A 16,405-nucleotide genomic window follows, 5' to 3' on the forward strand; every position below is an offset into this window, starting at 1 on the left:
GTCTGTCTGTCTGTCAAAACCAGTCTTATGGGAATTGGTTTATTCTTGACTCTTTATTTTTTTGTTACAACAGGTGGCTCTTGAGAGTGGTTTGTTTTAATGAATTGTTCAAGATGATTCATAAACTCAACCTGGTTTTCATCAGTCTGACAAATCTATTTACTATATATTCTATTTAAATGTATACAATGCCATTCAAAGGTTTGGTGTTAGTAAGACTTTTAAAAAAAAAAAATTATTACTTTTATTCAGCAAGGATGCATTAAATTGATCAAAAGTGACAGTAAAAAAAAGACAGATTGACAGAGACTTTCACATTGTTGTGATTGGATGATCAATCTCAATTTCATATGCAAATGCAGAAACAGCACTTTCCATTTAATATGCAAATACACGTCAGTTGCAATTCAGTATGACAGTAACATTTTCTGAAACGCCGTAAACACAGACAAGCAGAGTGATGCAAACAGTGAAACATATCAGTGCCTTTGGACAAATAAATCAGATTATGCAATATGTTGTTTTTTTGTCAAATAACAATAAATACTGATTATTAAACATTTGTCTTCTCTGTACTATTGCAGGCTCTGGAGAGCATCTGATTCGCACCATGTTGGCCAGAGAGTGCTCTACTGCCATGCAGGCTGAAAACACACACCAGGCCCTACTGGAGGCTATGCAAAACAAATTCATCAGTGAGTGACTCTCAAAGACTCTCTTTCCCTCCCTGTCACTCTGTTTTCATGTTTCTCTCTCTCTTTCAGCAAGCTAGTGTCACTTCACCACAGTTTGTGAGTAAGAGCAGCTCTGAGCTAAAACTGAACAACAAAATCATTAACAACTTGCTTGACTGGAAATGAGCGCTACAAAAAATTCAGCAGCCACATTTTTTTTCTATTTGTTTGGATTTGGGGATCAATAACATTCTTTTGAATGGGCTCCACAAGTTTTTGGTTAAATCATATTTCTCTGGCCACAGTTATTTTCAGTTGCCATAAATACTCTGTTGACAGGGCATTTGAAGATGACGCTTGCTTTCATGTTCAGAAGCTTTGCTCATTTGGTTTCCTTTCTAGGCTTGTGAAATTTGGGTGACCGCTTGGATTTCTTATTGAATGTAGCACACAAAATACATGTGGGAATATTTGCTGGTTTTGGCCTGTGACCTTTATAGTTTTGTTGCACGGAAATCCACAACTGCGGGAGATGCATAAATCTACATAAATATCCAAAACAAAACAGTGGAATATTTTATTATAATTAAGGAATTAATTCATGAGAAAATAAGAAAGTATTATGTGCAATCTGCAATGTTGCAAACAGGTCTTTGATGGATTCCAGTGACAAGCAATTCTTTGTCAGTTGCGACATGGTGACAAATCAAAACTATTCAGAAGTCATAGCCAATCAGAAGATTGTGTGGGTGGAGTCTCTCTGCAAGTGCATTTCTGTCTCGCACTTGCAACAAAATGCATGTTAGGAATTAAATTAATACAATTTGAAAACGTTTTAACATTATTCAGAATACCTAGTGACTGATAAAATCTTTTTCACAGTTCTTGTTTCCTTTTAGTTTTTTCTTTTTTTAAATATCTAATGTAAATTATCCTTTGTCGCTATAGTCGGCTATTGAAGGCACTCAAAATCTTATTCGATCTCTAATTTAAATATTGTGCACAGACATGCATGAGGTTATCATTAAGCTGTCAGCTACTAGTTCACAGAAATAGAAAGCAGTCCAAAAATAGAATCTGTTGATGATCAACATGTATTGCTGGTTCTTATTAATATGGAAAAGATACCTTTTATTGTGTGTTGTTGTGTCGCATTGTGTCTGTTTGGACAAGGTGTTCATTTTGAGAAAATGACCAGATGGCTATGCATCATCACTTTTTTAACCGTATAATTAAATAAGTGGACCTGCAATATTGATCTAATTTAAAATTATTTTTATGATAGAAAGACATGTTTCTTCTTATTTTTAAGCAGAAAGAGACTGGAGTGCCACCATGTTTATACTGTTATACTATTTGACTGCAGGATGCTGTGACTAACCAATCAGGAACAAGTGTTTCTGAAAGCTGTGTAGTAAATTTAATTAAACTGTTGGGATGAAATAGAAGAAAAGAATAAAAGGCTTTTTAATGGAATGTTGGATAAAGATCTATTTAAAGATGTCTTTTGAAGTGTGGTGTTAAGATGTGTTCTGTGTGAAGGCCGTCCAGGTTTTCATTGAAGGGTTTTAATTGAGAGGTGTCATAAAAAGAGCTGTGTTCTGTGTAAATAAGCTGAACACAACATGATGTGCAAAATCAATTAACTGAGCACCTATATGAGGTGAAATTTAAACTCTTCCATCCTGTGGATTGATGTTATGCTTGAGTGCTTCAAACCTAGGCTGCGTCCAGCACTCCTTTGGTTTTAAGATGTAATCATTTGAATGGGCTTGAAGCCCGTTTTGCAGCTCAAAACCTTTTTTGTTTCTTCCTCTTTGGAAATGTATGCACTTCTCAACAGAGTCCCTTTATCAGAGCTTCGTGAGGGGTTACAGAAATGAGTCATTCCATCATTAACCTATTAAAGAGCGAAAAGTGGCTCTGCTCCCAATTTTTCTCATTTGGTTAATAAAACAAAAGCTTTGGAAAGAATAATTGTTTTCAGTCGTTTAGGTTGGCAGGGGAAAGTACGGAAATGTACAGCTTTTCCGCTCATTTCATTAACTTCTCAGAACAGGGCATAACTAATAAATCATTGACCGAATCGCTGGATTTTCTTAGATGCCTCCAACATGCTTTCATTTCTACTTCACATCTAAATAGACTGATTGTAGTGGAAAGAGGGTCATGGTTGAAATGCAGTTGGCTTGTTTGTGTTTAAGGTTCACCGTTCCTGGCTGGCGAGGACTGTGTTCTGGGTGGGGTGATCGTTCTGAGGTGCTGCACATGTGGAGAAGCCCAGCGCTCTGAAGACATCCAGGCTCTGCTGGGTACGTGCTGCTCTGTCCTGCCTCAGCTTTAATCCAATACACCTCACGTCTAGATAATTGTTCATCAAAGCAGAATGGAACAGAATGCAGGGATCTTGCATTTAAATATAAATAATTATAATACTAATAAAGAATAAGAATATAAAGTGATCATTCTTTACTGATATAAAATGATTTTTTTTTCTTATACTGCATTTATTTGATAAAAAATATGGCAAAACAATAATATTGTAAAATGTGATTACAGTTTAAATAAATGTTTTCATAAACAAAAAAACAACAACAACATGCATATATATATATATATATATATATGGGTGTGTGTGTAAATATATGTCACATGATCCTTCAGGAATCATTTTAGTATCTTAATATGCGGATTTGAAACGTTTCTTATGTCAGTGTCAAAAACAGTTCTGTTTAGTGTGTTTTCAGGATTTTTTGATGAATAATTTAAGTCTTTACTGTCACTTTTGATCAATTGAATGCATCCTTGCTAAAAAACAGTATTAAATTCTTAAAAAAATGCCTTAAATTACCTTACATTTTCAACAGTAGTGTGTGTGTGTGTGTGTATACATATATTTGTAATAAAAAATGTATATGAAAATTATTCATTTTAAAATATAATTAAAATATATTTTTAATTATTATATAATATATAAAGGTTTGTTTTCATAACATCAGGACAAAATTGCAGTTATGGAAGATGTTTGAGGAACATCTGGGTCACTGAAGATTCCCTGAAAGCCATTCATAATGTTGTTTCTCCCGAAATTCTTTTTTCTGATGCCTCCCTCACATTCTTGTCTAAAGATGCTGACTGTTTTTCCAGGCGTCTTTGTTTAAACATTCAGGGATAAACATGGCAGCTCCCTGCATTCACAAATAGCAGAATAAACAGGTCTCAAAGTGTGGTCTGGCCTCAGAGAATAAAGGCATTGTTATGATTACAGCCGACACTCAATGGAAGAACACATTTGAGACGGATATGAAATGTACTTTTCAATATCAGTCTTTGTCTGTCGTGTTGATCAATTGTTCAATCTTGACTTCAATTTGCAGGCCAACTCAGAAGGCTAATTCACCACGGGAGTTTCAAAAAGATTTTTAGAATAGTGGTTTTCCAGATACGAGTATATAAATGATATGAGAGTATAAATGATACAAAGATAGTATTTAATTCGTTTCTCTTTTCTTCACAGTGGAATTTCTATGGAGCCATACTACAGAGAGCATGTGTGTGGGATACATGTCTGCCCAGGACAGTAAAGCCAGGGTAAGAATTCCTACATCAGAACTCATCACTACAATACTGACAATGGACCTTTTTTTTGTGAGCGTACCTTTAGGGTAAAGGGTTTGTTCATGTGTGAGCAATAGTAATAGCAATGCTTTCCTTTACAGTCATCACTTTTGTTGTTTGTTATTATTATTACTCAAAATTATTATTGAAGTATTACAAAACACCAATTGGCTTACCACTGGCTGTCAATTTAAAGATAAAAAGTCTTAGGAAGTCCTTATGCACAAGAAGTGGGCAGTGGAAGAACACAGCAAATGCCCACTAATATACTTTTTATATTTTTAGTATACTCAGTCATTTCTGATATATAATGGGTAGCAGTTACTTAGAAAATGAAGCTGTTCAGAATGGTGACGGGTCTTTCTTCCAATGACTCCTTGCAGCAGAAAGACACCAATTCATTCCTGTACCATTCAAGAAACATTCCTCTCATTCCTGCATGCATTGTGCCGCTGTGTATGTGTGTGTGTGTCTGATGAGATGAAAGCCCAGAGCTGACTGGCAGCTCAGCGAGATAGAACACAGTCCGCAGCTCTTGGAGTGTGTGCGCCGTTTTAACCGTTTCTTTTCATGCTAGTAGCTCAGAGCGAGTCTGGAAGTGTGCATTGACCCGTTTTAGAATAGTCTTTTGTTGGGTTTGTGCTGTAGTCAGTTCTTGCCAGTGTATGCTTTATTCGGTCTATTGTCAGCGCTGGCTGGATCGAAGCAGAGGTTATCTGTTGCTTCAAGCTCTTTGGCTTTCATGCCTGGCATTGATGAATCTCTTACACTAGCAAGCCTATTTAGCTCCAGAACTTCTAAACCTGTTCTGTTTGTATATCTGTCAATTTTAAGTTTTTGTTTTATTTTATTTTTAATACTTAAATAAAAAATATTGCAGTCTAATTGTAAGATGTCCATCTGATCCAAGACCTTCAGTCAAGTTAAACTTTGCAAAGCATAGAATTATTGCTATGCATACAGGATATTTGTGGCCATGAAACTGTGTACACTTAGGACATGGATGAGCCTCTGTGTTTGGTGCACTGACAAACATATTATCCAATAGATAGCCTGGAATGTGGATTACATGTTTTTTTTTACTAGAGCAATGGGATGGCAAGATTTCAAACCTTCCAGCTCAATTCCCAAATCCGCACAGATCATTGCTGTCGGAGAGCAACTAGTCTTCTCATGTCCTCTGCTTCCCGCTCTGGTTGTTGACTAATCGGTGTCACTGCTCGCTTTTCTATTTTTCCACTTAGCCTCTCGAAACGAGGGATGGCACATTGTGGTTGAGAGCGAAATAGTATACGAAAACCACAGCTGAAGCACGGTCATTGTCATAGATCTGTTTTTGCACTGCGACTTCTGGTTTGAACATTCTGGTTTTCAGCTCTTTAACACATCATACACACATTTTTTACATGGCAATTAAGAAAGAATTTTAATGGCATATTTTTGGTCTCCCAAACAAAGCCGTTTTCTGATTATATACAACTGCTTAAATTTTTGGCTGAATCTTGATGTCCATCTCAGTCAGTGAATCTCTGGTTTGCCACACAGAATTGCGTCTAATCTCCAGGTTGCGTTAAGACTTCGTAATTATTTCCAGCAGTGGTAATCCCAACCACATGTGAACCATTTCAGATAAAACACCATCGAGTAGATTGAAATGTGTTCAACTTTAAAACACTGTTGTCATTTATAAGAAGAATCAGTCTGATTTAGGATTGATGATTAGAGGTGAATTTACATTTCCTTTTTCAAGGTAGGTTAAACTGACAATACAATAAATCCACTGTCACCTTTTATGTAGCATGAACTCAGCAGGATTTCCATTTTATTTAATTTGAATTAATTAAATTTTTTATTTTTTTATTCATATTACTTTTTGAATTATTTCAGTTTTTATTTAATATTTTATTTTGTGTCATATTATTTATTTTGATTATGAATTCTTATTATTTTTTAAACCACTGTGAATTATATTTAGACTGCAAAAAAAATTCCTGTAGACTTCTATTGGAGGGGAGACCTGAACCATATAGTTGAGGACCACAATATCATGGAGACTTGGACCAATAAGCAACCACCCAAAGCACCCTGGTAACCACATAGTATAGCGCTAAAAACCACTCAGAACACATTAGCAACTCCCTGTCACAACCACCCTTAGTATTATGGTACAGAGCTGACATCTACTTATGAGGCATTCTAGAGGAATACAAGAATGTTTTGAGCTTTCAGAATGTGAATGTATCAGATAAATTTATTTCACAAAAAAATTATTTTTGCCGATGCAAAAACTGCAGAACTCTACAGTCCAGAATATTGGGGCCGTGTAATTATGCAATGTAATCAGCATGTATAAAAGAAAAGGTTACACTTTATTTTAAGGTGTCCTTGTTACAGTCTAATTATAGATTTAAGTACTGAGTAATATTAATTAATTACATGTACTTACTATATGGTTAGGGTTACTTGCATGTAATAATGCATAATTTATTGTTATTATAATAGTAAATACAAGTAACATGTGTAACAAGGACATCTTAAAATAAAGTGTTACCAAGGAAAACTGTGAATGGAAACAGTATTGAAACAGCGTTCCGTGGGGTAGCTAGTGTGCAAAACGAGTCTGAAATCATTTTTTTTTTTTTTTTGATTTGTTCATCCAAAATTTGCCAAATTCTGCAACATTCTGCATTATGCTTTAAATTCCATTTTTATTACTGGATTCCATGGTGTCTGGGTTTTCCACTTTGCAGAAATCATTGAAGCCTATATTTTATTTATATCATACTTTTATTTATATTTACATTTATTTTCAAATGTTATTATTTTTTTTGTGATGGATTGCTTTATATCTTTTCACAGAGTAGATTTTTGCTTGTGTTTATGTGGTGTTCTATTATTTATTTGATTTAGTTTTGAATTTATGTTTCCTAACTTGCCAGTAATCTGCCTGAGCCTGTGCTGGGAAGTCACTCAGAGTGTGGGAGTGAGATATGGATCACTACGATAACTGACACACACCGATGTGCCGAGAGAGGTCACAGTTTTCCACTGACTTTCACCGTATGCGTGTCCTCCCGTAATGGACCAGTGTTAGCGACAGGTGGCCTGGGGCACTCTGGGATGATACCAGCGCTTTCATTCTCCTCGCACATGGGCAGAGAGCTGTCTACTTCTGACTTCCTGAGGGCCGCTTATTGTAGCCTGTCAGAGAACACGACCAGGGCGCGTGCCAGAGGCGGGCGGCAGCTGCCTTTGATTGCAAAGAGGACACCTCACTCCCACCATCCAACAGCTGTGTGCTTTCCCGCCACACTCATTCTTGACCCTGTAAATACTCTGTTTCTCTCTCTGTTTGCCAGACTCACATATCCAGACTTCCTCCAGGGGCGGTGGCCGGACAGTCACTGGCAATCGAAGGTGGAGTTTGTCGACTCGGGACCGTGAGTGACTGAAGCGGTGTGAAATCATCCTCTATTTCTGCAGCAATATGCCAGCACCGGAATCTTTATAGCAAGAGCTTGATGTTGTGTCATTGTAGGACACAATCAGAAAGGGACAAAAAGGTTGCAATATGTCTTTTCTTCCATCTTTTTCTTTCTTGCACAGATATAAACGCATTTATTCATTTATTCACAGTGATTCCTGATATTATTTATTTAGTGTTTTATAAAAACCTACCATGCTACTTTTGCTCTCCGTTCATAGGCATAGCATATACAGTGTCATCTGATTTACTGTCACTTGAGAAGGGTTGGCGGGGGGGCAGGGTTAGCAGGGTAATTTGTCTATGGCGTCTGCTAAGAAAAGGACATGCCAAGTGCACTTCGGGTCTAGTGTACTGCTCTGGTTTTAGTGGGCTTCCAAGAAACTCAGCTTCTAGTATGTGCTGGATAAGACTTGATGCTCCATTTCTATTCCTCTTTGAAACAATATGCACCGTCCTTATCATTGTAAATAAGCTAAGGGTTGTTGAAACAGGGTGGCCATTGATGTAAACGGCTTATTGGATTTTTTTCTTACTTGACGTTTAATATTACTTTTACTATTATGTTTTTATATATAGCCAAGATGCTTGTTTTGTGCAGAAGTTTAGTTTAGGGACTTCTAAAAAACGGTCTGAGTGGAGATTTTTGACACGTGTGCTTGACGTGAGTCTGGTTGAGTTGCAAATGCGTAAACAACGTGGCATACAGGATAAAATCCTTTTTGAAATGACAAGAATTGCCTTTTCATTTGACTTTTTAAAGCTATGTATAGCAGTTCAGTTGGATGAATAGTTCACCCAAGAATGAGATTGTCATTTACTCACTCTCATGTCATTCCAAACTGTCCTGGCCATTCTTTTCCATATCGTAAGCTTTAAAACAATTGAAAAGAACCAACGTATCATAAAACAAATGGTAGATGTGACTTATGCACTATGTTCAGAGTCTTAAGAACTTTATGTCCATTTTATAGCTTAAAAGATTCAGTCCCCATTTGTTAAAATCGCATGAAAAAAGAGTGATCTTTCTTTTCATTTGTTTTTCATGCAAGACGTTTGTGCAGATTGGAATGATGTGAGGGTGAGTCATTTTTAGGTGAACTATACCTTTAAAGAGTGGGACTATTCTCAAATCTAATGATATGCACTGTTGAAAATAAGTTGATTTGTGATTGTTACACTTTCACCACATTTGATGGCAGTAGGTTCTCAGAAAAATCTTCTGATGAGACTAGATGCACACGCACTTTTGCCCAGCATCTTACTAAGTGCACTACTTTGACTAACTGCACTGCTCATGAGTGTACTAAGAATACGGCGCATGTTGCGTAATCAGAGTATGCATTTCTTTTGCGTACTGCGAGTTCACTTGACCTTGTTTGAAAGCTACATCGTGCACTTCTGTGGTTGAGCTGTATTAACAGGTGAACAGCTTTGTGTGTTTTCTAATGCCATGTGTAGTGCTCAGGAGATGAGACCCCAAAAAGCAAGCTAAAAAAATGACTGTTAGTCCATCTTTGAAAATGCAAAATATATTTTAGGTCTGTATTTTATAATGGCAGAAAAATGAGAGAATCTCTAAAATGTATTTATAAATTACACTGATTCAAATATGTCGAAGGTTATTACATTGAGGGTTTTGCAGTTTAGACTCTTTCTTTAGTTAAAACTCTTGCAGTACTATAAAAATGTAAGATATATATGCTTATTTTAGTTTTAAATGATCCTGCATTTATTAATGAAATGTCTGTGAATGTTTCAAACAGCAGATTGTACTAACCTCTTGTTATTGTTATGCTCAATAAAAATGAGAAATGATGTGCAGTTGTAGTTAAGTGCTGATTAATTTATTCATTCATCGACTCCCTCTTTTCACCTCCTTTAATTAGTCATATTCATTTCTTTGTGCACAACTTCATGCACTAATATTTTTACAGTCTCATGAATGAGGGCTCCAGTCATATCAATAGCATAAAAAGAGACTTTTTGTATTCAAAGTAAAATAAGTCATCCTATTATTGTGGCTGTCATGTGAAAATCGATTACATGTCCAGGCTTTTCTTGCAGTTTCAGTAAATAAACTCAAGCTTAACTGATATTTTGTGGGAGTGTCAGCTTTGGGTAAAACTAAACCTGATTCGTTAGTACCTCTGTATGTCCCGCCCAAACTTCCTGTTTCAATAGGAACTACATCAACACAGGGAAGAAACTGTGGTTGCTTTACAATGCTCTTTAAGTGCATTAATGGGGAAAACAAAACAAAAAAACGGAATTATCTTTGCATTCACACTGTTCCTGGCATTAGAAGTGGACTCGGATCTCTTTTGTTCCACTTTCCATTAACTGTGTGACTTGGGTGCTGAACCATCTGAATGCTTCCAGTGTTAGAAAGTGTCTTTTTTTTTTCTTTAGCCAATTTTATTTTGTCTACAGTTTGTTGTTTTGTCTTTTATCTGGAGGCCTACTGTATCACTCTTTTATTTAGTCTCCATGTCCCATGAGCACTTGTATTCCAGACAAAAACACTACTCTATTTGTAGCATCATATTTGTTTTTGAGGCTCAAGCAGACATCAAAAGTTCTATCCTTGTCTTCCCCCTGCCTTTTTTACTCCACATATCTTATAATCTTAACTGTGGGCTGCCGAAGATTTACAGTCTAGAAATAAATTACACACTCGACAATAACCCAGAGGTGAAAATAGAAGCTCTCCAGAGAATCTGGAGAAACGAAATAACTCGCAAATGTTTGTTTGATGTCAAATCGCGGATTGAGGATGTTTTTTAGTCAGTGTTTGGAAGGTTTGGGTTAATAGCGCTTTCCTTTAAGATCCATAAGTAACAATCCTGTGGCTGTGTCCCATGTTGTCCTGAAATTTGTCCAACAGGGTATCTGGATTTATTGTCATCCCATTGTGTTTGTGGTTAGCACCACATTAACGTTTGGTTTCTTTCACCCCCTTTTTTTGGCCCTTGCTGCTACAGTGAGACCTGTGTGGTTACTTTAATTATGATATTAATACATAATATACAGTATACACACATTATGTAAACAAAAACTTTTATTTTGAATGTGATTAATCGTTTAACAGCACTATTTATTATACAATTATTTATGTTATTAGAAAAATACTATATACATGAAAAGACGTATGCTCAAGCTATATATATTTTTTCACATTTTGTGAATTATACATAAACCTTTTGTTATAGAATAACAATTGCATTGAATAAAAAAGAAATGAAAAAAGCTCTCATGGAAAATGTCAATGAACAAAATAAAAACCATTTTTGCAATGGGTGAAAACAAAGTACTTGTGTGTTTACGAATTGTTTTTGCATTATATTCAGTAGTTTCCAAAAGTGTTTTCCTTTGAACTCTTAATGCATATACCATTAAAGATTAATAGAATATTATTAAAGACACAAATGTGACCCTGGGCCACAAAACTAGTCATGAGGGTCAGTGTTGTTAAAAAAGAGATTTATACATCATATGAATAAATAAGCTTTCCATTGACACGTGGTTTGTTAGGATCGGACAATATTTGGGTGAGATACAACTATTTGAAAATCTAGAATCTGAGGGTGCAAAAAAAAACAACTAAATATCGAGAAAAAAAGTTGTCCAAATAAAGTCCTTAGCAATGCATATTACTAAAGTTTTGATATATTTACAGTAGGAAACTTATACAATATCTTCATGGAACATGATCTTTACTTAATATCTAGATTTTTTTGGCCTAAAAGAAAAATCTATAATGTTGACCCATACAATGTTGGCTATTGATTAAAAACTATTAAATACTATATTGTGGGTGAAAAACAGACCAAGTAGCACATGTAATCTACACACATTTACAAATATTTTGCACATTATTTGATTTCTTTCCTTAAAAAATAACTGGAAACAAAGCAACTGAATTTTCTTTTTTAAGGAAGGTTTAGCAGATTCATTTGAAAATGCGAATGGTATATGTAGCACTTATGGGGGCATTTTGATAGATTTTTATTGCTAATTTTATAAAAAATAAGTAATGTCACTCAAGAACTTGGTAGAAGAATGGTAGATGAAGTCAATTACGAAAGTGTAAAAAAGACAATGTGTGCATTTTTGTTCTCTTCTTGAAGACGTCCTCCACATGTCTGTTGCTCTTTACAGCATGAGCACAAACACATTATAAAATAAAACAGTTCACCTTGAACACTTAACACAAGCATATTCCCTGTGTCCCGTTCCATTTCAATCCTCCAGTACAGTGGCACTTTTATGCCGTGCACGGTGTAATGTTATTTGTGAGCTTGTGGCTGTGGAGGGCCCCTTCGGCTTTGAAAAGAGATACTTGGTCTTTAAGAGGTGGCAGGGCACAGACGTGAGTGCCCCTCGACATTCAAGGTGTATCCAATGCCTTGCGCTCAGTGAGACCTAAAACGCAAAACAGACTGCATTGCGAGTCAAGATCAAAGCGTGCGGCCGTGGCCTCTCTCGGCCTGCTGTCCACACATGCTGATCTCTCCTGTCAGACGGAATCGCTGCCATGTGGCTTGTGTCTTTCTGCACACACCGACTCACACAATAGGTAGCTACCGCTCACCACCACCAAAAACTATTGCACCGTATCTGTGTACTGAGACACAATCACATATACAGAGCCTCACAGGCCGTCTTCTCCTGTTCATGTCACACAAGGACATTCTGTGCTGGAAATAGCAGGCAGACGCCCCTTCAGTGCAGAACAGAAGTAAAGGGAACTTGGCATAACTGTTCTCTCTGACTGGTTCAGTATCTTGTCAGTGGTTGATGGTGAAAGGATGTCTTATTTCAGAGTAAACCTCCACACACACACAAATCGTGGTGAAACAGTTTGCACTGAGAATTTGCCTGTAAATTACTAGTTAAGTACATTATTTTATTTTGTATTTTCAATTATTTTGCTATTTATATAACCTTTTTAGTGCAAATAAAATATATATAAAAAACACATTAATGTTTATTTTATTACAATTTACTGATTTGTGTCTGTAGATTTCACTTACAATACATATCTTTTATAGTTTTTTCCCCCCTCACGCACAAAGCAAGAAATCTTCACTTCAGTAAAACACAAAACTATCCAGTTTTATTCTTATGTATATTCTGAAGGTTTTTGAAGAGGGTGTTGTTCATATGTCATTTATAAAATTTTATTCCTTTAAAAAAAAAAAAAACGTTAAGGAAAAATTATTTTACTTTGTAGCTGTTGACAGTATTTTTTGATCAAAAGACAGACCTAAAATCCCCTGTGTAAAAAAAAAAATGAGACAACAAAATGAAGTAAGCATTTTGAACTTGGATTTATCCAATGTTCAGATTATAGATATATGCAAATGAGTGCATATTTAATTATATAATGTATCATTTGCATATTTAAACATAACATTTTAAAAACCTTATGCAAAAAAAAAAAAAAAAAGTTGGGGAAAGTAAATAGTTAATTTGACCCTATTCACCTGTAATGTCTTGCATTAATGATATGAAAATAAAGCTAATAATATATTAACATCAATATCAACTTTGTCTATTCAGAGCTTTCATTTGTCATCTTTTGTATTCTCTATTTAAGCATTTTTCTCAACAAATATTGATGTATCTGATTAAATGTATTTATATAATGTTTACTGACAGCACAGGTCTAGATTTAAAGATGAACTTTTCCAAATTTTTTTCAACAGAAAATTCATTTTCGGGAATTTTTTCCCGATATTCCTATGCTGTTATCTGCAAGGCTACACAGTTGTGAGGTGAAAGGCTGGGGTCACGGCTAAGGTCATAAGGTCATGTGTGCATTTTTAGCCGTTCTTATATAGACAAACCTCTCTCAAGGGTTAATCTGAGCCCCAGAGTCCTTTGAGGTGTTTGTCAGCTACTTGACCTGTTTGTTCAGCTTCGTGCCCCTCATTCCCGAACCCATCCCCCAGTTTCTGTGCACCCTGTGCCAACAAGCCGTCTCTGCAGGCATCGGGCCAGGTAATATGCCACTGACTGCAGCACTCTCCCTATGAGCCCAGGCATTCGAGCTAGTCCTGGCAGTCCAGGTCAGCTATTCCAGGTTCCACGCAGCACGAGCTGCCTTCTAATTAAGCCCGCCAAGCAGCCGCGGCCCTTGCGGCATTGCGGGCCAGACACTTCCTGAAATGTGCTACACCACCCATAAACTGCCAGCGCTGAGAGAGAGAGTGCAAAAGCGAATTGGATTTGCTCTAAAAACAACCTCACTTGAAACCACCACTCTACACCTCTCACCAGAAGAGGGAGAATAACACGAGAAAAGGGTGGTCAGCTGCACTGTGGGATTTCTTTCATAAAAGCCAAATAGTGGTTCTGCATCATTGCAAAATGTTTTGGGTCTGAGTGTGTTTTTTCCTTCTCTGCAATTGTAGAATGATCTAACCATTACCGTAGGCTTTCGAGCTTTAAAAATGACACAGACGCATGAAAAAAAATTCAATGTAAAATATAAAATATTAGTTTAGTGAGCTGTTAACAATTGCGACCAGTTTATTGAAAGCTAAATCTGATTTTTGAGCGAATCGTTCAGACTGGTTTTCTGAACTGGATTCACTGAAGTGATTCACTTAATAAATGATTCAATACAAAAGAATGATTCATTTACAAATCTGATATTTAAAAAAACTATTTGAGCATTTGGAATGAAAATGAACTCCAGACATAACAAAAGTTTTAAACAATAAAAATCAGCTACTTCATTATGATTCGTGCCAATGTGCATGCTATGAAAATGGTTCTGTAAAGTTGAGTAGAAATAAGTATTTTGGGATCAGTTCTTGAGAACACATTGTCAATATATAAACTGTAAATTCTTGAAAATAATTGCATAATTGCTGATAATTCAGTTCAATTCATTTCTATATTTATAGTGGTTTTAACGATGCATATCATTCTAAAGCAGGTTTACAGGATTTCAAGTTAGAGATTAAATTTCTACATGCTTGAATGCTACATCATTTTTTTATATTTATTTAAAGCAGTAGCTCTGACGGCACCCATTCATTGCAGAGGATCCATTGGTGATCAAGTGATGTAATGTTTAATTACTCCAAATTTGTTTCGATGAACAAACAAACTCATCCACATCTTGGATGGCCTGAGAATAAGCCAATTTTCATTTTTGGGTGAACTATTTCTTTAATATACTAGATGTCTTTATTCAAATTATTATTTTTTATGCATTTCTTGTAGAACTGTCTTGAAGAATTTTAGGCCTTGAAGTGTTTTGTTGTTCTTGACAATTGCAAAATGATCTAGCCACTACTGTTGGACACCAAAGTCGAATATACAGCAGTAATGACTGGTGAAATATGGTAGTATCATTGTCTTTTGTCATTAAGGGTTTAAAATAACACCTAAAATTTGTAAGCTTAGTATTATGTCCCAATACTGAAACAGCATCCAGTGTACAGCACCTGTGAAGGCAGAAGTCTGTTATTATCCACAGCCATTTGGAAGTCAGAAGCTGTAAGAGCGGAGCTGTAAATAGAAATGGTGTAACTTCTGGAAGGACATGTGGATTGTGTCTGAGAGTGAGAGGTAGAGTTGGTGTGGGGCAGGATCTGCCACCGCTCTAACACAGGCCTGATGTTTTAAAATAAAGCAGGCTGTTGGCTTTGATGTTGAGGGGCCTCTGAAGCAGACGGTTTGATTCAATAAAGATCACTGCTGCTTATCCCGCTCCATGCTGTAAGCTTAGCCTTCACTCCAAAGTGCTTTTATGAAGGTGAGATGGGAGAATTAACTTGATACTAACAGCAGATGTACTTAAAACCCGCTTGATCGGTGTCCTGAATGCGTCTTCTGGAGCTCGTGATGTGGTTGTGCTCAGTATCACCCGCTGTGGGCTCTGTGATCAAGTTTGATGTGTTAGGGCTTTTATGTACAATCATTTGACTTACTGTGAGCATGCATAAAATTCAACCACACCTGCCAGGAACCAAATGCAGGGAGGTGGTAGTCACTCTTTCAATTTGGTGGTCTAGATAATATTAAACCAAGATAATGTTATCTAGCTGGCTAACATAATTGAGCTATTATTGGATTAGCAAAAATTACTTGTGATAATTTTGAAAATTAGTCAGTAAGAATGTTGAAAACTACAAGTTAGTGATGTTTTGCATCGGCTGCATTGTTTATTTATTCATAAATGTGTTTTTATGAATTATGTTATATCCATATCATTCAATATAATATTTTTGCATTGTAAAAAATATTTTTCACATTTCATATTTTTTGCGTATTTTATGTAAAATAATAAATCGTTTTATGTAGAGATTTTACACACACACATGCATGTTTGTATTTAAAATAATATTTGTATTTTTTTCATTTTGCTCCTTTAAAGCAATTAATTAAAACATTTAATTACTTTAAATTAATTAAAATACTTAATGAAGCATTAAACAGTAAATACTTTAAATTCTTTTTTAAAAATATATTCTTTTTTAGCTTTATATTTATCAGTCTTGTAAAATATGTATCAAAGATTTCACAAATATTTTGTTTGGCATAATTGTTTTCAACATTGATAATTTGAAATGTTTATTGAGCATCAAATCAGCATATCAGAATGATTTCT

General features: G+C 35.7%; 1 protein-coding gene across 1 annotated transcript in view; it reads left to right on the top strand.

Moving 5' to 3' along the window:
• The window catches only part of LOC306882285 (threonine aspartase 1-like), a 32,143-nt gene extending 22,538 nt beyond the window's left edge, over positions 1-9,605 (top strand). The window contains exons 11-14 of the mRNA XM_079436819.1: positions 585-695; positions 2,879-2,986; positions 4,192-4,265; positions 7,652-9,605. Of these exons, the coding sequence (XP_079292945.1) occupies positions 585-695; positions 2,879-2,986; positions 4,192-4,265; positions 7,652-7,744 (386 nt within the window). The 3' untranslated portion in view covers positions 7,745-9,605. The remainder of the gene's footprint in view (positions 1-584; positions 696-2,878; positions 2,987-4,191; positions 4,266-7,651) is intronic.
• Positions 9,606-16,405: the final 6,800 nt, after the last annotated feature.

This window comes from Barbus barbus (genome assembly GCF_936440315.1).
Source record: "Barbus barbus genome assembly, chromosome: 16".
Taxonomy (NCBI): domain Eukaryota; kingdom Metazoa; phylum Chordata; class Actinopteri; order Cypriniformes; family Cyprinidae; genus Barbus; species Barbus barbus.